The sequence below is a fragment of the Lissotriton vulgaris genome, chromosome 1_1 (genome assembly GCF_964263255.1).
Source record: "Lissotriton vulgaris chromosome 1_1, aLisVul1.2, whole genome shotgun sequence".
In the NCBI taxonomy this organism is placed as follows: Eukaryota; Metazoa; Chordata; class Amphibia; order Caudata; family Salamandridae; genus Lissotriton; species Lissotriton vulgaris.
In genome coordinates, this window is record NC_141685.1 from 997,371,732 (window position 1) to 997,399,503 (window position 27,772).

The 27,772-nt window shown below is 45.3% G+C and overlaps 1 protein-coding gene across 1 annotated transcript in view; it reads left to right on the top strand.

Moving 5' to 3' along the window:
- LOC147748377 (prostaglandin E2 receptor EP1 subtype-like) overlaps positions 1-27,772 on the top strand; it is a 98,778-nt gene that overhangs the window by 49,590 nt on the left and 21,416 nt on the right. Inside the window, exon 2 of the mRNA XM_086961010.1 lies at positions 15,837-16,749. Coding sequence (XP_086817136.1) covers positions 15,871-16,749 — 879 coding nt within the window. The 5' untranslated portion in view covers positions 15,837-15,870. The remainder of the gene's footprint in view (positions 1-15,836; positions 16,750-27,772) is intronic.

The window sequence follows — 27,772 nt, forward strand, 5'->3', positions numbered from 1 at the left end:
ACACTGTGACAAAGAACACTACAACTGAGAATAGGAACGCATTTACACTGTGACAAGGAACACACTACCTCTGAGAATAGGAAAGCACTTACACTGTGACAAAGATCACTACAACTGAGAATAGGAACACATTTACACTGTGACAAGGACACAGTACCTCTGAGAATAGGAACACATTTACACTGTGACAAAGAACACTACAACTGAGAATAGGAACGCATTTACACTGTGACAAAGAACACTACAACTGAGAATATGAACACATTTACACTGTGACAAAGAACACTACAACTGAGAATAGGAACACATTTACACTGTGACAAAGAACACTACAACTGAGAATAGGAACGCATTTACACTTTGACAAGGAACACACTACCTCTGAGAATCGGAACACATTTACACTGTGACAAAGATCACTACAACTGAGAATAGGAACACATTTACACTGTGACAAGGACACAGTACCTCTGAGAATAGGAACACATTTACACTGTGACAAAGAACACTACAACTGAGAATAGGAACGCATTTACACTGTGACAAAGAACACTACAACTGAGAATAGGAACGCATTTACACTTTGACAAGGAACACACTACCTCTGAGAATCGGAACACATTTACACTGTGACAAAGAACACTACAACTGAGAATAGGAACGCACTTACACTGTGACAAAGATCACTACAACTGCGAATAGGAACACATTTACACTGTGACAAGGACACAGTACCTCTGAGAATAGGAACACATTTACACTGTGACAAGGAACACACTACCTCTGAGAATAGGAACACATGTACACTGTGACAAAGATCACTACAACTGAGAATAGGAACACATTAACACTTTGACAAGGAACACACTACCTCTGAGAATAGGAACACATTTACACTGTGACAAAGAACACTACAACTGAGAATAGGAACGCATTTACACTGTGACAAGGAACACACTACCTTTGAGAATAGAAACACACTTACACTGTGACAAGGAACACACTACCTCTGAAAATAGGAACACATTTACACTGTGACAAAGAACACTACAACTGAGAAAAGGAACGCATTTACACTGTGACAAAGAACACTACAACTGAGAATAGGAACTCATTTACACTGTGACAAGGAACACACTACCTCTGAGAATAGGAACGCACTTACACTGTGACAAAGATCACTACAACTGAGAATAGGAACACATTTACACTGTGACAAGGACACAGTACATCTGAGAATAGGAACACATTTACACTGTGACAAGGAACACACTACCTCTGAGAATAGGAACACATTTACACTGTGACAAAGATCACTACAACTGAGAATAGGAACACATTTACACTGTGACAAGGACACAGTACCTCTGAGAATAGGAACACATTTACACTGTGACAAAGAACACTACAACTGAGAATAGGAACACATTTACACTGTGACAAAGAACACTACAACTGAGAATAGGAACACATTTACACTGTGACAAGGAACACTACAACTGAGAATAGGAACGCATTTACACTGTGACAAGGAACACACTACCTTTGAGAATAGGAACGCACTTACACTGTGACAAAGATCACTACAACTGAGAATAGGAACACATTTACACTGTGACAAGGACACAGTACCTCTGAGAATAGGAACACATTTACACTGTGACAAGGAACACACTACCTCTGAGAATAGGAACACATTTACACTGTGACAAAGATCACTACAACTGAGAATAGGAACAACACATTTACACTGTGACAAGGAACACACTACCTCTGAGAATAGGAACACATTTACACTGTGACAAAGAACACTACAACTGAGAATAGGAACACATTTACACTGTGACAAGGAACACACTACTTCTGAGAATAGGAACACATTTACACTGTGACAAACTACACACTCCCTCTGAGAATAGGAACACATTTACACTGTGACAAAGATCACTACAACTGAGAATAGGAACACATTTACACTGTGACAAGGAACACACTACCTCTGAGAATAGGAACACATTTACACGGTGACAAAGAACACTACAACTGAGAATAGGAACACATTTACACTGTGACAAGGAACACACTACTTCTGAGAATAGGAACACATTTACACTGTGACAAGGAACACACTACCTCTGAGAATAGGAACACATTTACACTGTGACAAAGAACACTACAACTGAGAATAGGAACGCATTTACACTGTGACAAGGAACACTACAACTGAGATTAGGAACACATTTACACTGTGACAAGGAACACACTACCTCTGAGAATAGGAACGCACTTACACTGTGACAAAGATCACCACAACTGAGAATAGGAACACATTTACACTGTGACAAGGAACACACTACTTCTGAGAATAGGAACACATTTACACTGTGGCAAAGAACACACTACCTCTGAGAATAGGAACACATTTACACTGTGACAAAGATCACTACAACTGAGAATAGGAACACATTTACACTGTGACAAGGAACACACTACCTCTGAGAATAGGAACACATTTACACTGTGACAAAGAACACTACAACTGAGAATAGGAACACATTTACACTGTGACAAGGAACACACTACTTCTGAGAATAGGAACCCATTTACACTGTGACAAGGAACACACTACCTCTGAGAATAGGAACACATTTACACTGTGACAAAGAACACTACAACTGAGAATAGGAACGCATTTACACTGTGACAAGGAACACTACAACTGAGAATAGGAACGCATTTACACTGTGACAAGGAACACACTACCTCTGAGAATAGGAACACATTTACACTGTGACAAAGAACACTACAACCGAGAATAGGAACACATTTACACTGTGACAAGGAACACTACAACTGCGAATAGGAACACATTTACACTGTGACAAGGACACAGTACCTCTGAGAATAGGAACACATTTACACTGTGACAAGGAACACACTACCTCTGAGAATAGGAACACATGTACACTGTAACAAAGATCACTACAACTGAGAATAGGAACACATTTACACTTTGACAAGGAACACACTACCTCTGAGAATAGGAACACATTTACACTGTGACAAAGAACACTACAACTGAGAATAGGAACACATTTACACTGTGACAAGGAACACACTACCTCTGAGAATAGAAACACACTTACACTGTGACAAGGAACACACTACCTCTGAAAATAGGAACACATTTACACTGTGACAAAGAACACTACAACTGAGAAAAGGAACGCATTTACACTGTGACAAAGAACACTACAACTGAGAATAGGAACTCATTTACACTGTGACAAGGAACACACTACCTCTGAGAATAGGAACGCACTTACACTGTGACAAAGATCACTACAACTGAGAATAGGAACACATTTACACTGTGACAAGGACACAGTACATCTGAGAATAGGAACACATTTACACTGTGACAAGGAACACACTACCTCTGAGAATAGGAACACATTTACACCGTGACAAAGATCACTACAACTGAGAATAGGAACACATTTACACTGTGACAAGGACACGGTACCTCTGAGAATAGGAACACATTTACACTGTGACAAAGAACACTACAACTGAGAATAGGAACACATTTACACTGTGACAAAGAACACTACAACTGAGAATAGGAACACATTTACACTGTGACAAGGAACACTACAACTGAGAATAGGAACGCATTTACACTGTGACAAGGAACACACTACCTTTGAGAATAGGAACGCACTTACACTGTGACAAAGATCACTACAACTGAGAATAGGAACACATTTACACTGTGACAAGGACACAGTACCTCTGAGAATAGGAACACATTTACACTGTGACAAGGAACACACTACCTCTGAGAATAGGAACACATTTACACTGTGACAAAGATCACTACAACTGAGAATAGGAACAACACATTTACACTGTGACAAGGAACACACTACCTCTGAGAATAGGAACACATTTACACTGTGACAAAGAACACTACAACTGAGAATAGGAACACATTTACACTGTGACAAGGAACACACTACTTCTGAGAATAGGAACACATTTACACTGTGACAAACTACACACTCCCTCTGAGAATAGGAACACATTTACACTGTGACAAAGATCACTACAACTGAGAATAGGAACACATTTACACTGTGACAAGGAACACACTACCTCTGAGAATAGGAACACATTTACACGGTGACAAAGAACACTACAACTGAGAATAGGAACACATTTACACTGTGACAAGGAACACACTACTTCTGAGAATAGGAACACATTTACACTGTGACAAGGAACACACTACCTCTGAGAATAGGAACACATTTATACTGTGACAAAGAACACTACAACTGAGAATAGGAACGCATTTACACTGTGACAAGGAACACTACAACTGAGAATAGGAACGCATTTACACTGTGACAAGGAACACACTACCTCTGAGAATAGGAACGCACTTACACTGTGACAAAGATCACCACAACTGAGAATAGGAACACATTTACACTGTGACAAGGAACACACTACTTCTGAGAATAGGAACACATTTACACTGTGACAAAGAACACACTACCTCTGAGAATAGGAACACATTTACACTGTGACAAAGATCACTACAACTGAGAATAGGAACACATTTACACTGTGACAAGGAACACACTACCTCTGAGAATAGGAACACATTTACACTGTGACAAAGAACACTACAACTGAGAATAGGAACACATTTACACTGTGACAAGGAACACACTACTTCTGAGAATAGGAACCCATTTACACTGTGACAAGGAACACACTACCTCTGAGAATAGGAACACATTTACACTGTGACAAAGAACACTACAACTGAGAATAGGAACGCATTTACACTGTGACAAGGAACACTACAACTGAGAATAGGAACGCATTTACACTGTGACAAGGAACACACTACCTCTGAGAATAGGAACACATTTACACTGTGACAAAGAACACTACAACTGAGAATAGGAACACATTTACACTGTGACAAGGAACACACTACTTCTGAGAATAGGAACACATTTACACTGTGACAAGGAACACACTACTTCTGAGAATAGGAACACATTTACACTGTGTCAAGGAACACTACAACTGCGAATAGGAACACATTTACACTGTGACAAGGACACAGTACCTCTGAGAATAGGAACACATTTACACTGTGACAAGGAACACACTACCTCTGAGAATAGGAACACATGTACACTGTGACAAAGATCACTACAACTGAGAATAGGAACACATTTACACTTTGACAAGGAACACACTACCTCTGAGAATAGGAACACATTTACACTGTGACAAAGATCACTACAACTGAGAATAGGAACACATTTACACTGTGACAAGGAACACACTACCTCTGAGAATAGGAACACATTTACACTGTGACAAAGAATACTACAACTGAGAATAGGAACACATTTACACTGTGACAAGGAACACACTACTTCTGAGAATAGGAACGCATTTACACTGTGACAAGGAACACTACAACTGAGAATAGGAACGCATTTACACTGTGACAAGGAACACACTACCTCTGAGAATAGGAACGCACTTACACTGTGACAAAGATCACTACAACTGAGAATGGGAACACATTTACACTGTGACAAGGACACAGTACCTCTGAGAATAGGAACACATTTACACTGTAACAAGGAACACACTACCTCTGAGAATAGGAACACATTTACACTGTGACAAAGATCACTACAACTGAGAATAGGAACACATTTACACTGTGACAAGGAACACACTACCTCTGAGAATAGGAACACATTTACACTGTGACAAAGAACACTACAACTGAGAATAGGAACACATTTACACTGTGACAAGGAACACACTACTTCTGAGAATAGGAACACATTTACACTGTTACAAGGAACACACTACCTCTGAGAATAGGAACACACTTACACTGTGAAAAGGAACCCTTGTGCCTCATTTTGCCTTCTGTACCACTGTTTCCCCCTCTTCGTTCCTCGTTTCTGCTCTGTGCCACTCGTTTCCCCCCCTTGTGCCCCATTTTGCTTTCTGTACCACTGTTTCCCCGCCGCTGTGCCCCCTGCAGCTTTGCCCCCTGCCCACTCGCTGCTCCCGCCTCCCAGCTGCTCCTCCCTCCCGCCTCCCCATATATGCCGGACGCTGCACAGCAGGCATGCCGCTGGCACGCCGAAGGTGCGCCTAAGGCAAGCCCGTCTGCGCCCGTCCGCGCCTAAACCGCGCCCAGCGTCAGAACCCCTGGACCCCACGAACGCCACAACACCAGACTCCACTACGACGCCAGCACCCTCCACGCACTCAATGCCAGCCGAAACCACACCTGCTTCCAGGCCGCCCTGAAACGGACCCACAGACCCTTCTCCTGCCGCACCTGCAGTTTCACCTGCGACAGAGCCACCAAACCTCCAAGGACTGGACCCAACCACCTCAGCTGCATACTCCTCAACACCCGCTCCGTACGCAAACACACCGTCGAGCTCTGGGATCTGCTCAACACCTCCCCCCCAGATGTGGCCTTCCTGACTGAGACCTGGTGGAATGACTCCTCGGCGCCCGACATCGCCATAGCCATCCCGGACGGCTACAAGATCACCCGCAGGGATCGCGCCAACGGAATCGGAGAAGAAATAGCCATCATCCACAAGTCCACCCTCAAGGTTGCCACCCACACAGACGACACCCTGAACACCGCCGAACACCTCCACTTCCGGATCCACACCGAACACAACACCAGCCTCAGAGGAACACCCATCTACAGAGCCCCCGGACCCCGGGCTCAGTTCAGCGACTCCATCGCCGACCTCGCCAGCACCCACGCACTCGCTTCCACGGACTACATCCTCCTTGGGGACCTGAACTTCCACCTCGAGAACAACAATGACGCCAACTCCGCCACCCTGTTCGACAACCTCGACAACCTTGGCCTCAGACAACTCGTCACTGCACCCACCAAAGCCGCCGGCCACACGCTGGACCCCGTCTTCTCCACAGGCACCCACGTCGCCTTCAACCACACCACCGAACTCCACTGGACCGACCACCGCTGCATCCATTTCACCTTCAAGAAGCCAACCACGCACCACAGCACCCAACAGCTGCCTTGCCGCTGCTGGAGCAAAGTTACAGAAGACCAGCTGAACACCACCCTCGCCCAGAACCCACCCGCCAACCCCACCAACCTAGACGCCGCAGCCTGCAACCTCAGACAGTGGATCGACGACTGCGCCAACACCCTTGCCCCGCTCAAGAAACCCTCCAACAGCCACATCAGCAAGAGAGCCACCTGGTTCACCAACGAGCTCCAGACCTCCAAACGCGCATGCCGGAACACTATTTCTGAGAATAGGAACACATTTACACTGTGACAAGGACACAGTACCTCTGAGAATAGGAACACATTTACACTGTGACAAAGAACACTACAACTGAGAATAGGAACACATTTACACTGTGACAAAGAACACTACAACTGAGAATAGGAACACATTTACACTGTGACAAGGAACACTACAACTGAGAATAGGAACACATTTACACTGTGACAAGGACACTGTACCTCTGAGAATAGGAACACATTTACACTGTGACAAGGAACACACTACCTCTGAGAATAGGAACACATTTACACTGTGACAAAGATCACTACAACTGAGAATAGGAACAACACAATTACACTGTGACAAGGAACACACTACCTCTGAGAATAGGAACACATTTACACTGTGACAAAGAACACTACAACTAAGAATAGGAACACATTTACACTGTGACAAGGAACACACTACTTCTGAGAATAGGAACACATTTACACTGTGACAAACTACACACTCCCTCTGAGAATAGGAACACATTTACACTGTGACAAGGAACACACTACCTCTGAGAATAGGAACACATTTACACGGTGACAAAGAACACTACAACTGAGAATAGGAACACATTTACACTGTGACAAGGAACACACTACTTCTGAGAATAGGAACACATTTACACCGTGACAAGGAACACACTACCTCTGAGAATAGGAACACATTTACACTGTGACAAAGAACACTACAACTGAGAATAGGAACGCATTTACACTGTGACAAGGAACACTACAACTGAGAATAGGAACGCATTTACACTGTGACAAGGAACACACTACCTCTGAGAATAGGAACGCACTTACACTGTGGCAAAGATCACCACAACTGAGAATAGGAACACATTTACACTGTGACAAGGAACACACTACTTCTGAGAATAGGAACACATTTACACTGTGACAAAGAACACACTACCTCTGAGAATAGGAACACATTTACACTGTGACAAAGATCACTACAACTGAGAATAGGAACACATTTACACTGTGACAAGGAACACACTACCTCTGAGAATAGGAACACATTTACACTGTGACAAAGAACACTACAACTGAGAATAGGAACACATTTACACTGTGACAAGGAACACACTACTTCTGAGAATAGGAACCCATTTACACTGTGACAAGGAACACACTACCTCTGAGAATAGGAACACATTTACACTGTGACAAAGAAAATTACAACTGAGAATAGGAACGCATTTACACTGTGACAAGGAACACTACAACTGAGAATAGGAACGCATTTACACTGTGACAAGGAACACACTACCTCTGAGAATAGGAACACATTTACACTGTGACAAAGAACACTACAACTGAGAATAGGAACACATTTACACTGTGACAAGGAACACACTACTTCTGAGAATAGGAACACATTTACACTGTGACAAAGAACACACTACCTCTGAGAATAGGAACACATTTACACTGTGACAAAGATCACTACAACTGAGAATAGGAACACATTTACACTGTGACAAGAAACACACTACCTCTGAGAATAGGAACACATTTACACTGTGACAAAGAATACTACAACTGAGAATAGGAACACATTTACACTGTGACAAGGAACACACTACTTCTGAGAATAGGAACGCATTTACACTGTGACAAGGAACACTACAACTGAGAATAGGAACGCATTTACACTGTGACAAGGAACACACTACCTCTGAGAATAGGAACGCACTTACACTCTGACAAAGATCACTACAACTGAGAATGGGAACACATTTACACTGTGACAAGGACACAGTACCTCTGAGAATAGGAACACATTTACACTGTAACAAGGAACACACTACCTCTGAGAATAGGAACACATTTATACTGTGACAAAGATCACTACAACTGGGAATAGGAACACATTTACACTGTGACAAGGAACACACGACCTCTGAGAATAGGAACACATTTACACTGTGACAAAGAACACTACAACTGAGAATAGGAACACATTTACACTGTGACAAGGAACACACTACTTCTGAGAATAGGAACACATTTACACTGTTACAAGGAACACACTACCTCTGAGAATAGGAACACACTTACACTGTGAAAAGGAACCCTTGTGCCTCATTTTGCCTTCTGTACCACTGTTTCCCCCTCTTCGTGCCTCGTTTCTGCTCTGTGCCACTCGTTTCCCCCCCTTGTGCCCCATTTTGCTTTCTGTACCACTGTTTCCCCGCCGCTGTGCCCCCTGCGGCTTTGCCCCCTGCCCACTCGCTGCTCCCGCCTCCCAGCTGCCTCCCTCCCGCCTCCCCATATATGCCGGACGCTGCACAGCAGGCATGCCGCTGGCACGCCGAAGGTGCGCCTAAGGCAAGCCCGTCTGCGCCCGTCCGCGCCTAAACCGCGCCCAGCGTCAGAACCCCTGGACCCCACGAACGCCACAACACCAGACTCCACTACGACGCCAGCACCCTCCACGCACTCAATGCCAGCCGAAACCACACCTGCTTCCAGGCCGCCCTGAAACGGACCCACAGACCCTTCTCCTGCCGCACCTGCAGTTTCACCTGCGACAGAGCCACCAAACCTCCAAGGACTGGACCCAACCACCTCAGCTGCATACTCCTCAACACCCGCTCCGTACGCAAACACACCGTCGAGCTCTGGGATCTGCTCAACACCTCCCCCCCAGATGTGGCCTTCCTGACTGAGACCTGGTGGAATGACTCCTCGGCGCCCGACATCGCCATAGCCATCCCGGACGGCTACAAGATCACCCGCAGGGATCGCGCCAACGGAATCGGAGAAGAAATAGCCATCATCCACAAGTCCACCCTCAAGGTTGCCACCCACACAGACGACACCCTGAACACCGCCGAACACCTCCACTTCCGGATCCACACCGAACCCAACACCAGCCTCAGAGGAACACCCATCTACAGAGCCCCCGGACCCCGGGCTCAGTTCAGCGACTCCATCGCCGACCTCGCCAGCACCCACGCACTCGCTTCCACGGACTACATCCTCCTTGGGGACCTGAACTTCCACCTCGAGAACAACAATGACGCCAACTCCGCCACCCTGTTCGACAACCTCGACAACCTTGGCCTCAGACAACTCGTCACTGCACCCACCCAAGCCGCCGGCCACACGCTGGACCCCGTCTTCTCCACAGGCACCCACGTCGCCTTCAACCACACCACCGAACTCCACTGGACCGACCACCGCTGCATCCATTTCACCTTCAAGACGCCAACCACGCACCACAGCACCCAACAGCTGCCTTGCCGCTGCTGGAGCAAAGTTACAGAAGACCAGCTGATCACCACCCTCGCCCAGAACCCACCCGCCAACCCCACCAACCTAGACGCCGCAGCCTGCAACCTCAGACAGTGGATCGACGACTGCGCCAACACCCTTGCCCCGCTCAAGAAACCCTCCAACAGCCACACCAGCAAGAGAGCCACCTGGTTCACCAACGAGCTCCAGACCTCCAAACGCGCATGCCGGAACACTATTTCTGAGAATAGGAACACGTTTACACTGTGACAAGGAACACAACACCACTGAGAATAGGAGCACACTTACACTATGTCAAAGAACACACTACCTCTGAGAATAGGAACACACTTACACTGTGACAAAGAACATACTACCTCTGAGAATAGGAACACACTTACACTGTGTCAAAGAACACAACACCACTGAGAATAGGAGCACACTTACACTGTGTCAAAGAACACACTATCTCTGAGAATAGGAACACACTTACACTGTGACAAAGAACACACTAACTCTGAGAATAGGAACACACTTACACTGTGACAAAGAAAACACGACCTCTGAGAACAGCAACACATTTACACTATGTCAAAGAACACACTACCTCTAAGAACAGGAATGCACTTACACTGTGACAAAGAACACACTACCTCTGAGAATAGGAACACACTTACACTGTGACAAGGAACACACATAGGGGCAGATTATGATGGCGGACGGACCTGAGTCCGTCCGCCACCATAGAGTAGGAAGGACCGTCTGCAGGGGCAGCGGCGGTCCCTCCGTGCAGATTAGGATGTGACCGCCAGGATGGCGGTCACATCCTCTATATTTAACATTGCGGCGGGTGCAGCTTGAAGCTGCACCCGCCGCAATGTTAAAAATGCATGCACGGCATTTGCGTGCACAAAGCGGCAGGCACCGTGCAATGCCTGCCGCTTTGTTCTAGCAAATGCAGGGGGGTACCATAGGTAACCCCCATGTGCACCCCCCATACCCCCTTCACCCAGGTGGCCCGCAACGGGCCCCCGAAGTGAAGGTCCGTATGCTTTTCCACGGCAGAAAAGCCGCCATGGAAAAGCATACTTTCTACTACTTCATAATATGGCTGGCGGTGTCTGATAGACACCGCCAGCCATGTTAATGCTTTTCCGCCGCGGTCAGAAGGCGACCGCGGCGGACAGATTCCAAGACCCACCAGCCATCCTAATTTGGCGGTGGGTCTTTGAATCATCCGCTGCGGTTTTCCCGCATCCTCCGGGCTGGCGGTGGCTTCCGCCAGCCCGGAGGATGCGGGAAATCCGCCATCGTAATAGGCCCCAAAGTCTGAGAAGGGCAATACACTGACACTATATGATGCAATGCATCTTACACTCTGACAAGGAACACCCTACCTCTGACAATAGGAATACATTTACACTGTGACAAGGAATGCACAATGTCTGGGAATGGAGATATTGTGACACTATATGATGCTATACACTTACACTGTGACAAAGAACACACTACCTCTGAGAATAGGAATACACTTACACGGTGCGATGCCATGGACTTACACTTCTTTGTGAATGGGAACACACACTGTGACAAGGAATGCACTGATTCTGGGTAGTGAATACACAGTCACTTGGCCAGGGAGGCAAACTCATTGGGGTGTGAAACCCCAGCCACATGCACAGACTCACGCAGACACACAGGTGCTGGGTCAGCCAGGGAAGGACCCTGGAGGCAGCGGGTCATTATTTCTTGTTACCTGATTTCAAAGACCTGGGGGCTTCCAGCTGTGTCTAGACTTGTAAAGCACACGCTACCTGCGCCACACGTCCTCTGAGGAGACGGTGAGGTATGTAAACACGGGCACACGGATGAGCATATGGGCACGCCTGAGAGGCGCGCACATTCCCGAAGGAGAAAAACAAAACTCGAGAGGCAAGCATTCCGCAAAATAAGATTGTATGGAGCGTGGGTGGGTGGAATGTGTTTCCTGTAGGCGCTATGAGTCCTGCCCTGATCGTCCGTTGCCTTTTCAGGCTCACGGTAGTAATAGTGATTTATTAATTCGTCCGGTCGCTTAAAGCACTTTAAAATCACTCTCACAGCACTCTAAAGCATGTCCACTCCCAGGGCCCATCTGAACCCACATCTACGGGGAAATCAAAAATGTGGAGAGAAAAAACTTCCCTATTGGCAAAGTATTGCCATGTGCCAACCTTCATGTATATATCTCTATCTACATCTACACATATGTGCATGCAAGTTTCTCGAAAATCCATTGTACATTACCCCACTTATGTTATGCATAGCTCCTTGTGTGCTCCCGCCTCAGAAATCACTTTTAGAGACGCCACTTTTATGTAGGTCTTTAATGAATGCACTGAAGGATTCCTGACAGGTGTAAATGAGGGGCTCTAATTAGGACAGGGCCTGTCAAGTATGGGCCCCGGCAAAGCAAAACAAAAGCAGTGCTTGCGCCAGGGCCCGACTTCTGTCCTTCAGCGGCTGATGGAAAACAAATCTATCCTGTCAATCCCCCCATGTTCTAAGAAAACACTACCTAAATTGTTTTACTACTGTGAATCTGCGGTATCAAACCCCAAGCAGAGTGCGAGGAGTGGGCGAATTAATGTATGATTTGCCTTGAAAATGTGTTTGTGGATTATCACAAACTCTGATCCGATTTTTTCACACAGTGGAAATGTTTATTTACTCCACCAAAGGGCTGCAGTAACTCCCTTAGCAAGAGCGGCGGGGGGGGGGGGGGGGGGGGGTGGACAGATCACCTCCAAACTTGGAGGGGTTGGAGGAGAAGGGGTTACTCCACGATGAAATAAGGGTTCCCTGCTGAGAAATAAAAAGCAAACAAAAAAGAAGTGAAATTACACTTTGGGCAGCTTTTTTCCCAGGGAGCTATTTTACATTATGTACAGATCCCACTGGGAAAAGGGGAGGCCTGGAATAGACGAAATTCACAGAAGTACATCTGGAAGTCTGTGCCAGGCTCAGCTTTCTAGGTGTGCTCCTGTGAATCCCCAAATGTGCAGCTCCGCACCGGGTTGTGGGAGAACAGCTAGGGATTCAGATGTACTGCTTTTTTGTGAGTCACCCCGCCCTCAGCAAATACTCATTTCTGATACAGAAACAGTTGCAGCGTGCACAGCCTTCCATGGTTTGTTTGAAGCCATTAAACACCCTAATATCCGTCCCTAATGCTTTTCTAATGTGTTTTGTCTTCTGACAACTTCCTCTAATTGAAACCGCCCCATCAGTCCCCCTCCAAAATATTAATTGATGTCGAGTTTCAGCTTCTGTTCACATCCTAGTGTTGTTATTTCGCAAACAGAGATCATTATCTCTGTTTCTATTTTAAGGAACTACCGCCTCAGCCCAGAAGACTTCTTCTAACTTAAGGGTGTGGTAAAAGGAGCTCCAACCTCCCTCTCAACCCTCACATATGAGTCTATTACTGGCCAACCGCACATCCAGGGCAGTGCTTAATTTGTAAAAAAAAAAGTAAGTGCCACAGCCCTCCTTAAGGGGCCTCTTCAGCTCGCCCCATGCACTGCCCCTGCCACTGCTGCCAATGACATAACAAACAGTCCCACGAACCATCCCACTCTTAGAAGTGTGAAAATGCAGACTTTTCCAGGCCCCCAAAGCTATTCAAATCTTTTGGGTGGTGTAATTTTCAATGTATATTATATGTATAAACAACTATTGTTGTGCTCGTCTGCAAATAAGGTAAACAACGCCACCATGTGGCAGACTACCATATGTGCTGGTGCTGACAATTAAGATTAGGTGCCAAGCACCAGAAACCGCTGTCTCAAATTAAGCACTCATCCATGGATCCTAAATGTACGTTCGGTATCCGAGCAGTCACTAATGACCAACCCGGACGTGCCGTGAGTGGGGCGGAAGCCACGGGCTAAAGGACTTAGGCTACAGGAGACCCGGAGCAAAGGGTAAGATGGAGAGGGGGTAACCGGCCTTCAAAAGGAGGAGCTCTCAGGGGCGGTGAGGTGCTGAGGGAGAGCACCACAAATGGGCAGACAGAAATATGAGGAAAGCTGTAGAGATATATTCCACAAAGGATAAAATCAGAAGAGAGCGCTCTATATACTGCAGAAAGGACTGTTAAAATGTAAGTTGGCGCTTTTTCAATTCTATGCCAAAAGTAAAACAGGCTGCATAATTGCATTTTTGATTCATGTTTGATAATTCCTGAATGTTTAGAAAGCCACCTGTTTGAAATGTTTATATACGCTCTCCTCTCTCTCTTCTCTTCTCTTCTCTCTCTTCTCTTCTCTTCTCTTCTCTTCTCTTCTCTTCTCTTCTCTTCTCTTCTCTTCTCTTCTCCTCTCTCTCTTCTCTTCTCTTCTCTTCTCTTCTCTTCTCTTCTCTTCTCTTCTCTTCTCTTCTCTTCTCTTCTCTTCTCTTCTCTTCTCTTCTCTTCTCTTCTCCTCTCTCTCTTCTCTTCTCTTCTCTTCTCTTCTCTTCTCTTCTCTTCTCTTCTCTTCTCTTCTCTTCTCTTCTCTTCTCTCTCTCTCTCTCTCTCTCTCTCTCTCTCTCTCTCTCTCGCTCTCTCTCTCTCCCCCACCCCCCGAACAGTCTCCATTGGGTGAGTCTCCACTGGTTGAAAGAGTGAATGAAGGGGCTGATGCTTTGCCATTCCTGACTGTGCTGGATCCCCTGTTCAACCAGTCACCGTTGCCATTAAATATTCCCTCAAAGAGTGCCCGTGGTGTCCCCAGCATGAGTGGATGGCTGCCATCCACATATGCTATCCTTGTTCTAGACTTTTTAAATAGTTGCTCCCTAACTTGGGTCTAGGTTTTCATTGGTTGCTTTGCCTATCCTCATTCTAGGCTCCTGTAGGTGGTTTTCCCATACCCTGGCTCTAGGCTAAGAGAGAGAGCCGCCTCTACCCTTGTTTTAGGCTGCCATAGATTGCTGCACCCTATCCTTGTTCTAGGCTCCTAGCAATTAACAACTCCTAACATGGTTCAGATCTCGCATACATAAATGCCTTCCATTCGAGTTGTAGGATTCAATAGATGGTTGAACTCTCTCTCTGTATTAGGCTATGGTTACTGTCCACTGTTCTTGTTTCTTAGAGTATTTCTCTATGTTCTGCCTTATTTTCACTTCTCTCCGTGTCAAGGTTCTTATGAGTTTTCCTTATGTTTTCTTCTAGTGCTCCATGGCTGCCACTAACAGGGTCCAGTAAGATGTTTGCCCAGCACCAACAGAATCTCTCCCTGCACAGCCTATACGATGCCTTGGACAACTCCTGCTGCAGCGGTTCGCCTGAGCTTGGCAATGCATCTGCGTTTCCGGACAGCAGCTCTGACATGGCTGTCTCCACCCAGCCTGTCTCCTCAAGATCCCGCTCCGCGGCCATGCCCAGTTTCTCTATGACGCTGGGTGCCATGTCCAACATCATTGCACTAGTTATTCTTGTCAAGTCCTACGCTCGCTTCCGCCGCCGATCCAAGGCCACCTTTCTGCTCTTCGCCAGTAGCCTGGTCATCACTGACTTTGCTGGACACATAATCCCTGGTGCCTTTGTACTGCGCCTCTACGCCGTCCACATGCAGTGGAAGGAACTTGACCAGACGGGCTCCATATGCCAGTTCTTTGGTGCCTGCATGGTCTTCTTTGGCCTCTGCCCACTTTTCCTGGGCTGCGTCATGGCCATGGAGCGTTGTGTTGGAGTGAACCGCCCGCTGTTGCATTCTTCAATTGTTACTTCTACGCGGACTAAGCTCACTCTGCTGGGCCTGTGGACCTCTGCCTTGCTCATTGCTCTTCTACCTATGCTGAGCTTCGGCCGATATGATATGCAGTATCCAGGGACATGGTGCTTCATCTATGTCAGCCCAACATCAAACTGGAGAGAGATCAGTTTTGCGCTGCTCTTCTCGCTACTGGGGCTGGCCTCGCTATTTGTGGCGCTTATCTGTAACACTGTGAGTGGCTTGACTCTGGTCCGCGCCAGGTGGCGCAAGAGAAAATGCACCCGTCGGGCCAAGTCCCATGACATCGAGATGGTCGTGCAGTTGGTGGGAATCATGGTGGTGTCCTGCATTTGCTGGAGCCCCATCCTGGTGAGTAATTGTCATAAGCATGTGGAGTGAATTGTCAGTGTGGCTTCCACCAAGTGCCCACATGGTGGATGTCACCATGATCTCCACCATTGATCTTTTGGGCCTATATCCAGTGCTTTAAATGGGCCGGTACTGTCCGGTATGGAGTACCGGCACTTTTTTATTTTGAGAGAGAGAGTACCAGCACTTCTCAAGGGTGACATAATACTTTTAATTGGAGAGTACCGGCACTTCTCAGAAACAAACAGGTACTCTGCTACAGAGTACCCGCACTTCTATTCTCTTCAAGCACAAATAATAATAATAATAATAATAATAATAATAAAAACACCTATAGAGCGCCTGGTTACACTTGTGACAGTGTGTCCCCGCACTAAGAAATGCTGCAGTATACCAAGAGGCCGAGATCAGGAGCCCATACGGGTACATGGGTACAAAATCAATATTACTTTGGGAAAAGGTATGTTTTAAGTTTGAGCCTGAATCTTGTTTCAGAGGGCTCCATGCGTGCTGGGGCACTGAAGCACTGCCTAGATCACTGTGGTCTCTTCTACATAGCTCCATGGATGATGTTGGCATACCTACAAAAATATTGTTCCATTGGGCATACATTTTCTATTATTAACTCCAATATGGACAGCTATTTTGTAAACAACCTTTCGGACACAATGTCACTGTCAGGCGATACTCTGGCAATGCTATTCTGATACCATACAAAATAATTAGCAATAGAAAAACAGATTAAAACAAGTGAGTTTTGAAGCCTTTGTAAAAGTCAAGAAGATGTTGTTTTGTTTGGTCTTTTAATTTTGCATAGATTTTAAAAACAATTTCTAAGAAATAGGAATCTTGTGGTAACCCATTAGGAATGTTCATGTTTTTTGCTTCCTCCAATTTCAATCTCTGGCATCTTCTGTTAGAGAAAAAGTCCTTTAATCAGCTACAAAGCCCCTAATCCCCTAATGTCTAATCCTGGGCGGAGTATGCGTAGTGGTGTTCCGCGTAGTTCCACGGAGTAAAAAAATACCTCTGTGGAACTACGCAGAGCTCCGCTCCGCCCTCGTACCTCCGTTACACAAAGCAATATAAAGACTTTTTTTAATTCACCACTTACCTTGTCTTTTGCCTTCCCTGCTCCTCGCCTCGGTGTCTCCCTTCTTCTTGGGTTCTCCTCTTCGCGTCCCTGTAGGTATTTCGTCTACCGTGAACTGCGTATGCGTAGTTCACGCATGACGTAATGCCTACAGGGCGGCGAGGAGGAAATTGCCCAGAAGAAGGGAGACACTGCGGCGACGAGGAGGGAAGGCAGAAGACAAGGTAAGTGGTGGTTTGTAAAAACATTTTTAATATGGGGCTGTCCTCGTACTCCACTCTGCCATGGAGGCGGAGATTTGCCAAACTTCGCGTTCCCAGTGGAGCACGGAGTTGGTAAATCTCCACAAACTTCTCTGGCGGAGCGGAGTACAATACCCGGAGTTACTAATGTCCCACATTTGCCCTCATATTCTCCTCCTCTCTGCTTGTGAGTGGGAAGTGATTGAGGGTGTCGAAAGCAGCCGACAGGTCAAGAAGCATCATTAGCACAGGATCAGCAGTGTCGATATTGAGAATAGTTGTATGTCCACCGAGCCAATCTGGTCTCCTCCAAGGACAATTTCTGATTGTCTCTCCCCAAGAAACTGGTTTTCCTCAATGAAATCTAGCAGTTGGTTGCAGGCGAACTTGTTCACCTATTTCAATAGGAACATGAAAGAATGTTAGAGATGGGACAATAGTTTTGCAGGCCTCTAGCATTTAACAAGCATCAGGACCGGACTGGCCATAGCAGGCACCGGGCGTTACCCCCCATATGCCGCTAGGGAGGGGGCCAGTGTGGGCCCCTGGGGGCCGTTTTTGATACCAGGGGTCGGCAATATCGGCCCACTGTAACAAAATTAGCCAAAACCGGCACAGGCAAACTGCTCAGCTTCACTCCCCCTCACCCCATGGGGGTGCAGGGGGGCAGCTGAGCAGTTTGCCAGGGCCAGTTTCTGTTCCCAGTCTAGCCCTGACAAGCATTATCTTAATAGAGGAGAGACCCACATTTCTTTAATCACGTCACAAATCTAACCACATTTAACTATCCCGTTAATAATCTCCAAAATACATCAGGCTAACTCTTCACGCCCTTCCTTCATAACTGCTTTTTGGCAATAATCGTAGACCGTACTGTTAATGGACTCATTAGAGACAAGGTTTCCTGTAATATTATGGAATGAGAAAAAAACACCTCCAACTATACCTTTGGGCGTTCCCTAATCTAGTGGGGGAGTAATGGACCAAATCTGTTCAATTTTGTTTGAGAATTGCATTTGTTTTTCTTTATAATAAGCAATATTAAAATTCATTTAGAGGTGAGGAGTAATATAGCATGCAACTATCATTAAAACCATCACAAATCAGAAGTTAGTATAAAGAATGTAAAAATGTAACCATCAGGAGCATTTATTATAATTAGCCATTTTTAGAATGCAGATAGCACTATAGAGAAAATATAAACATAGGGATTTTCTTGTGCATAAGTTTCCCATCTTTTGTGGTTTTTAGCACACCCGCAGCTAGGCCATCATCAAACTGGAGACTAAGAAATGTAAAAAGAAAAGAACAAGGGAGCAAATCTTGTTCATCTAAGCACCGAGGATCTGTACGAACATCACAGTGTCTGTAAGAACCTCCCCAACGCTGATCTAATTTAGGAAAGAGTTGAAGAGACATCTCTCTAAAGAACATTACACCACAATGCAGTGACAATCCAATACCCAGCTACTTCTCCTATCCCTAGTGGGGAACATCCTTTACAACGCAACTTTTACCACGCAGAGCCTTTACGACGCAACTATTACAACGCATGCCATTACAACGCATTGCGCTGGGGGGCGCTCTAGGATAGGGAATAGATTTAATGTACTATCCAACACCTTCCCTACTATCCACGGGGACTGGAGTTGGAATAGTAAATTAAACTATTCACTATCCAGCACCCCACAACACTATGTGTTGTAAAACTTGCGATGTAAAGGCATGCGTGGTAAAAGCATGCGTTGTAATGTCATACATCCATCACTAGTTGACTGTATGTTTGCCTTTGACGCGATACAGTGCTCTGCTGCCTTTTTGGTTAGGTTCTCGCTATACAAATACCAAATACGTCCATACATACATTTAAAATTATTTCTTACAATATTACATTGACCTAGACAGTTATGCATGCGGTTGGACCAGATATAGCCAAATGTGTTCTCATCTTCCCAGACTAACTATGGGCTGCCTGCTTTGATACGCTAGAGATCCGGTAAGTTACATACACAATACTCGGTGACTCGCGATTCTAGAGGACAATTTATCTCTCACTACCCTCTTTGCTATCCAGAGCGTGTCAAATGTGTTTGGGGTTTCAACTGAGGAGAAGTCACTCAGAAGCAGAATAGATGTGGTCAATAGAGCAGCTCCACTTACAAATGCCTCCACTTTGGCCAGAAGCTCTCTCCACCAGGGCAGAACACAGTGACATTCAATAAACATATGCACATATCCAACAATAGCTTTATTGCACCACCAACAATGTCTCTCATCTTGTGCATGTAGTACATGGCGTTTTTTGGGAATCCAATATGCTTTTAGGGGGTTTATTGGCTGTATTCTAAAGACCTGCAGATGTGGGCTGTTAGTTCTATATATTTAGCAGTGCTTGAAGATCCACATTGGAATTCAGCTCTGGTTCCTGGCTTTTGAAGAGAGTCTTTGTTATTATGTGTTAGAAGGCAATAAATATTAAATGATTTGTTCTTCTTCCAATGATTGTTAAAGAATTTTTAAAAAAGCAGAAAGGCTTAAGCTCTGATTCACAGTCGTGAATTGAAGCTGATGAAAGAATTCCTTTCAACTGTAGGTAGTTCAAAATCCCACACTGGGCATAGCTCTATAATACAATTTCTTAAAAGAGATCACCAAATTGCTACCAAATGATACCAAATTGCGACTTGCACATGTTTACTTATACTTAAGAGCTGTGGCCTTCCCACGCTTTCCCAACTTCTTCTCGATGTAGGAGTTGCTTTGTGGGAGCAAAGGCCCTAGGCCCATCTCGTTATCTTGGCGCTCTGTCTTGGCGACACATCGTGGTAGGCTGTGCAGAAAAAACACAACCACTAGTTGGACTTGTGTTGTTTATCTGTGCACCATAGTCTGTGTGCAGATAATGGATATTGCACCTGGTGAGGTATCAGCAGTACAATCGAGCATTATACATGGATCACTGCAAGTGTAGGCTGGCAAAAAAGAACTTCGGACTAAGATCATCGTGAATTGCCTTTGTTTATGACCATCATATCAAATGTATTATGCTGCATTGCAGGACATCTAAAGGCACACAAATGCAGATCCAAAGTTTCTACAGAGCTTAAAGTAATATGTGACAAATTCTGCCACTCATGGCTTTTAAAAAAGAGTGCAATCTGGCATATGTATATTCGATTATTAAATTGAAAATATAGGATAAAAAAATCCCACAATGGAAACGTGCTTTTGCCACAAAAGCCAGGTTTGACGGGAGGTTATACTCATAGCATCACATCATCGGATCCCAGTACCTCAGTACCCAGTAAGTCAATGAAAGATTCTCTTACATGCCCCCAAGAGAACCCTCCGCTCCACGACCTCGCCCTGGCCAAAACCCCTCGCATCCGCAGAGCCAGAGTGGGTGGAAAAGCCTACTCCTACATCATGGCAAAAACCTGGAATGAGCTCCCGCTCAGCATCAGACGTTCCCCCACTCTGAACACCTTCAGGAACAGTCTAAAGACCTGGCACTTTAGGTAAGACGTAGCCGCATGCGGCTGCATGACCCCTCCCCCACCCCAGTGCATTGAGACCCTCACGGGTGAGTAGCGCGCTTCACAAATCTCCGATTGATTAAGCATGGGTGCAGTTGGTGATATAGTTTGGACATTGCAGGGGGGGGTCTCGGTTGACTAAATAAGGCTCTTAGACTTTTTTTTCCTAGCATCACAGTATCTGTTTGCTGAATTAAATGTAAAGGCATAAAAGTGGCAGGTGGTGAACTGCACTGGAGCTGGAATTGTTTTGCAGAGTGGGGTGGTGGCCTGTGGAATCTGTTCCCTAAAATCAAAAGGCATCTGAAACATCTTGGTGTTGATACCAGCAGTTTTAGCAAATTTGAAAAACCTCTTCTGTAACAGAGTATGAAGTAAGGCCTCATATCCATTTTTTGTTTTAAAAGCAGACCCAGTGGTGTATACATATACCTGTTTTACTCATTCCCACCAAAATCTCCGAACTCAGGAAGGGTGCTATCATCTACTGCGAGGACGGGAACTCGCTTGCTGCAAAGCAACTTCCAAACGAAACTGGAGCACTAACGGGGTTGTTAATGATCATCAGCTATTTCCTCCACAACCCGTTTCGGCGAGATTGCCTTTACCAAGTGCTGGAAATTCCTTGGTAAAACACAGAGTCCGATTGGCTGTAAATAGAGTACCCACCACTGTCATTGGTGTACTGTCAGCCAATGGGAGGGCTGCAAATGTTCCCATTGAGTAATCATGCGGCTACCATGCGATGCGGGTATAGCGATTACCTCGACTAGATTCATGTCGCGTCCACATGGTACAAATGTTAAATCCTTCCCCTATGGGAATTACATTAGGGTCACAGTCTCACACTCCAATCTCTGCACAATGTTTACACAGTCCTTCCTGCGATCTATCACACTCCCTGTTCAGGAATAGCCAGCTCTCTGTGAACTACTTCTCTCGCCACAGCCGTTGGATTGAACATGAGGACATGCCAGCGGGTGTCTGTTGAATAACTGAGACACCACAAGTTTGTATAACTTGCGCCCTACACACACATATATATATATATATATATATATATATATATATATATATATATATATATATATATATATATATATATATATATATATATATATATATATTGCAGTTATATATAGTGTGAACACTGCCAAAGGGCATCGAAGAGCTTTACATGAGCAACGGATTACGTTACACAAGGTCAGATTAATTTTATTTTTAGGATGGGAGGTTAAGTAACTTGTCCCGAGCCAACGCAAGGACTCAAAACAGATTCCCCAGCTCCAAACTCGACAGCTCTGGCTATTAGGCTACATCCTTATTTCTCAATTTATGTATATACATAAGTGTAATGATTGTGTATGATTATATACAGTTAGCACATCCTCTGTTGAAATGGCTTTGGGAAGTAAAAAACTGCAGAAAAAAAAACTCTAAGGTCAACTGGAGCCTTTCGTAGGAATACTTGCGAGAGTTTGTTTAAAAATTGTACTTAAGGACATAGTTCAGCACCTTTGCACAAGTGGTGCTGTAACAGTTTTAGAGTGGGGGTGATGGCATTAATGTTACATCAGTGAAGTCATAAGGACTGTGAAAAACCCTAGCTTAGCACAAGGTATAGCAAATATTTTCAACTGGAGAGGGGTAAGGGTGTAGTCTGTAACAGATGGTGCAATTTGTAGCACACTGTCGCAAATGTGTTAAAGAATTTACAGATAGCGTATTTTCTATTGAAATGGCCACTATTTGCACACTCATACTGTTTTATTAATAAAACTATATCACACATAAAAATTTGTGGACATGTGGTTTCAGTGAACGTTTATCATTTGACACCACCAAATAAAAGTTTCTTGAATCATTTTGATCCTATTAACATCTTTCTTTCCATCACACTTCAGAATTACACAAAATGTGCTTCATTCTTCCTTTCCAAACCGAGGAAATATCCTGAAAAATGTGTACAATTCATTTACAGGTATTTACATTTTGTTGTGTGTTACAGAAAATGACACCCTGCAGTCTTTTCTTTCACACTACATGTACCTCAGCAAGATTGTATTCACTTTTAAAACTCCTCTTACTTTGCAGTCACAGAAAGGAAAGGAAACACCAATCCTCCTATTATGAGACAAAGCAGAAATTGTCAGAAGACAGAGACTGATTATGGCTTTGAATAGCAGCAAATGTGACATAGTGAATGCAAATTGTAAAGTCGTCTTTATTTATTGCTCTTTCATGACTTACCAGAAATCGGCTGCTGACAGTGCTTTAAATGGGCCGGTCCTGAGTACCGGCACTTCTTAGATTTATCACTCTGAGTACCGGCACTTCTCTACTGCCGGGAGAGTACTGGTCCTCATGAAAAGGTAGGCTCATTGGCTGCGAGCGCTGGTGAGCAGGAGTGGAATGTGCCTCTGGCAGCCAAGGCGCCGCTTCTACAGCCCCGATCTGAGCCCCAGCTGAGCAATTCAGCAGGGCGTATTCGAATAATGTCTGAATAATGTCCATGTGCTCACCATCACACTGTTTGACAGAGTAGGGTCCATTCAGGCCCTGTGCTGTCAATCACATTCACACTATCCTGTGCATTTGTGAAAACACAGAAATCATGTCAGTCCCCTTGCAGTGGAAATTAGGCTACAGCTAGTCCAGCCCTGGTGTCAATTAAAAATAGCCATGATAGGTGAAGAGTATAACATGGCTTTTCTCATACCCTAGTCTTTTGTTTGTCTGCTTGTGTTTGTGTGTTGGCCTGCATTTGTATGACTGTTTTTCGTAAGAAAAAAGTGTAAGAAAGAAAGAATCAAGACACTCTCAGGAGGTATTTTAGAGAAAATGGGTGGCACTCTGTATGTACATGTCTGCTCGGCAACAAATAATAACGTAAAAGGGAGGGTTGGTGGTTGGGTGAGTGAGTGGATGGAAGAGTGTGCAAGGGTGGATGTATAGATGAATGGATGGATGAACAGATGGCTGAAAGAGTGAAAGCATGGATGGATAGGTGAAAGAGGGTGGATGATTGGATAAAAGGGTGGATGATGGGTGGATAAGTGAAAGATTGGATGGATGGATGAAAGGGAGGATGATGGATGAATAAAAGGTGGGATTGAGTGAAAGGGTGGATGGAATGAAAGGTTGCATGGAATAAAGGAGTGAAAGGGTTGATGGATAGATGAGCGAAAGGATTAATGGATGAGCTAAAGGGTGGATAAAGAGATAGATGAAAGGATGAATGGATAGGTTTGGAGATGGATAGGTTTGGATATGAAGTGTGGTAAGACGGAATGGTGAAAAACTGAATGATGCATGAAAGACTGAATAACCAACAGAATGTAAAGGTTAAATGGTGGACATCAGCAGGTAAATGGTAGGATGAAAGGATAAATGGATAGATCGACGGAAGAGACAAGAGATATCTTCTGGGGAGGGTCATGATGAGTTGTTTCACTTGCTTGGTGCCATAAGAGCTTTGGTTCGAAGCGGGGTATTTTCAGTTTCTTCCGGCTCACGTGCTCAAAAATATATAGTATTGTGCCAAACAACATCAATTAACAGCCTGGCATTAAGAAGGCGTAACTATTGCAAAAAAAAAAGTAAATGTTAAAATATTATCGCACTTCTCTTACATTTTGTGTAATGAGTTAACCTGCTTTGTTTATATAAACACATTTAAAAATTTGCAAACATTCGTGACAAGAATTTTCAATTCTATTAAGGACTAGGAGGCGAGGATTATGCTTAGTCTCATTTCTTTACTGACACAGCAGCCAATCACATTACAGTAAAGAAAAAACAGAAATAGGGCAACCATAGAGTACACCCATAGTATATAAACAGTCTCAGAGGTAACCTCTTCCTCTTTCTTTGTCCAAAATCCAGTAGGAAGAACCAATTAAACATCAGAAAACCAAGGAGAACATCATTCGAAAGGACCAAAATCCGAACGAGGAGGCGGAGGAACTTCCAAAAGCCACAGGAACAGAAGCAGGCCAACGAGGAGAAGAAACTCGCAGCAGAACGTCCACAAGGGCGGAGCCGGAGGAACCTCACTTGGGATCAGAGCCTGAAAAGAGACACAAAGCCGTAATACACATCCTGTGTAATCATGAGCAAATAAAGGGTGGGTAGGGAAAAAAACCAAAGCACTCATCACATTTCATTAGGAAAGATCCATGAAGCATTGCATAGTAACAATATAATAGATACATGCATATACAACGGGTGGGATAATCCTCGCCTCCTAGTCCTTAATAGAATTGAAAATTCTTGTCACGAATGTTTGCAAATTTTTAATTCTATGTCAGGACAGGAGGCTCTGATTATGCTTTTTTAAAGCTGATCCACCACCACAGAAGCAACACTATCGATAGGCTTAAAGTAAAAAGTCTTAAACACAGAAGCAGATGACCAATCTGCAGCCTTCATGATATCAAACAGAGTAACACCCATGGAATAAGCTTTGGACGCCATCGCTCCACGTGCAGAGTGTGCGCCAAACACAGAAACATCAATTCCAGCTTCAGACATAAGCCCCCGCACCCAGCGCGCCAAGGTAGCTGGAGAGACAGGGCGAAAAGGCTTTTGTAATGCAATCAGCAGTTGACCCTGCATGTCTGAGCGCAAAGAAGCGGTACTCACCTCATAATCCTTCAGGCATTGAACCACACAAAGGTTGGGGTGAGAAGGGAAAGAAGGATAAGAAATAGAAGGCGTATTAGATTTGGTACGTCTGGAGAGACGAAAGGAAACTCCTTCAGGAGTGAAGCTGCGACCCGCCAGATCCAAAGCGTGTACGTCCGACACGCGCTTACATGAGACCAAACATAGCAACATAGTCAGTTTTGCAGATAGTTGCTTGCGAGATAAGGAAGCATTGGAAGGCCAGGCCTCCAAAAATCTGAGGACAACTGAAACATCCCACAAGGTAACATACTTGGGAGTGGGAGGTTTTGCAAAACGAACTCCTTTAAGCAACCTGGAAACAAAAGGATGTTCACCCGCGGGTTTCCCATCTATGTGGGCATGACCCGCCGAGATAGCTGACCGGAAACCGTTGATAGTCGAATAAGCCAGACCAGAGGTGGCTAAGGAGGCCAAGAAATTAACAATCATGCTGATATCTGCTGAAACGGGATCAACTTGTTGTTGTGAACACCAATCACACCAACGCTTCCAAGACCCTTTATACCGTTTGTGAGTATTGGGAGCCCATGCTTCACTAAGGAGTTTGGAAGCGTCGCTTGAAAGGCCTGGGAGCGACCAGCGATCCCCGAGATCCTCCACGCGAGAAGGGGGAGGGAGCCTGAGAGGATCAGGGGATGAGGATCTCCGAGCGGGTCTAACAGGAGATTCCACAATGGGGGAAGGAGAAACGGTGGAGCCGAACACATTTCTAGAAGGACCGGAAACCACTCTTGAGCCCTCCATAGAGGGGCAATCAGAATCAGATCCGTCTGAAATCGTTTGGAGTAGGCCAATACCCTGGGAATCATTAGAAATGGAGGGAAGGCATAGCAGAGGGTCGATGGCCACTGCTGGAGAAAGGCATCCGTGGCCAGAGCCTGAGGGTCCGGCCTCCAACTGTAAAAATGCGGAAGTTGCGCATTGAGGCGTGAGGCAAAGAGATCTAGTTGACAAGGACCCCAACGCCGATGGAGAGCACGGAAGACCCGAGGATGCAGCCTCCAATCGCTGTAATCCCGGAGATGCCTGGAGTGCCAGTCCGCTATCTGATTGTGGCGTCCCGGAAGGTATTCCGCAATAACAGTGATCTTCTTCTGCAGACAGAAGTGCCAAAAATCTTTGGCGATCTCCGCCAGGATTCTGGACCTGGTCCCGCCTAGTTTGTTTACATAGCGGACTGCTGATATATTGTCCATCCGGAGAAGGACACAACAACTGGTCTGCAGGGGGGAAAAACATTTGATTGCAAAGGAACCCGCTAGAAGTTCCAGACAGTTGATATGTAGTGTCAATTCCTGAGGGGACCAACGACCCCCGGTCGAGACCGAGCCGCAACGGGCTCCCCAGCCCCACCGACTGGCATCGGATTCTATCACCAGATCCGGAGACACACCGAAGAGGGCTCGGCCGTTCCAGGCCTCCATGTGGTCCAACCACCACTGCATCTCCCACCGGACCTCCTC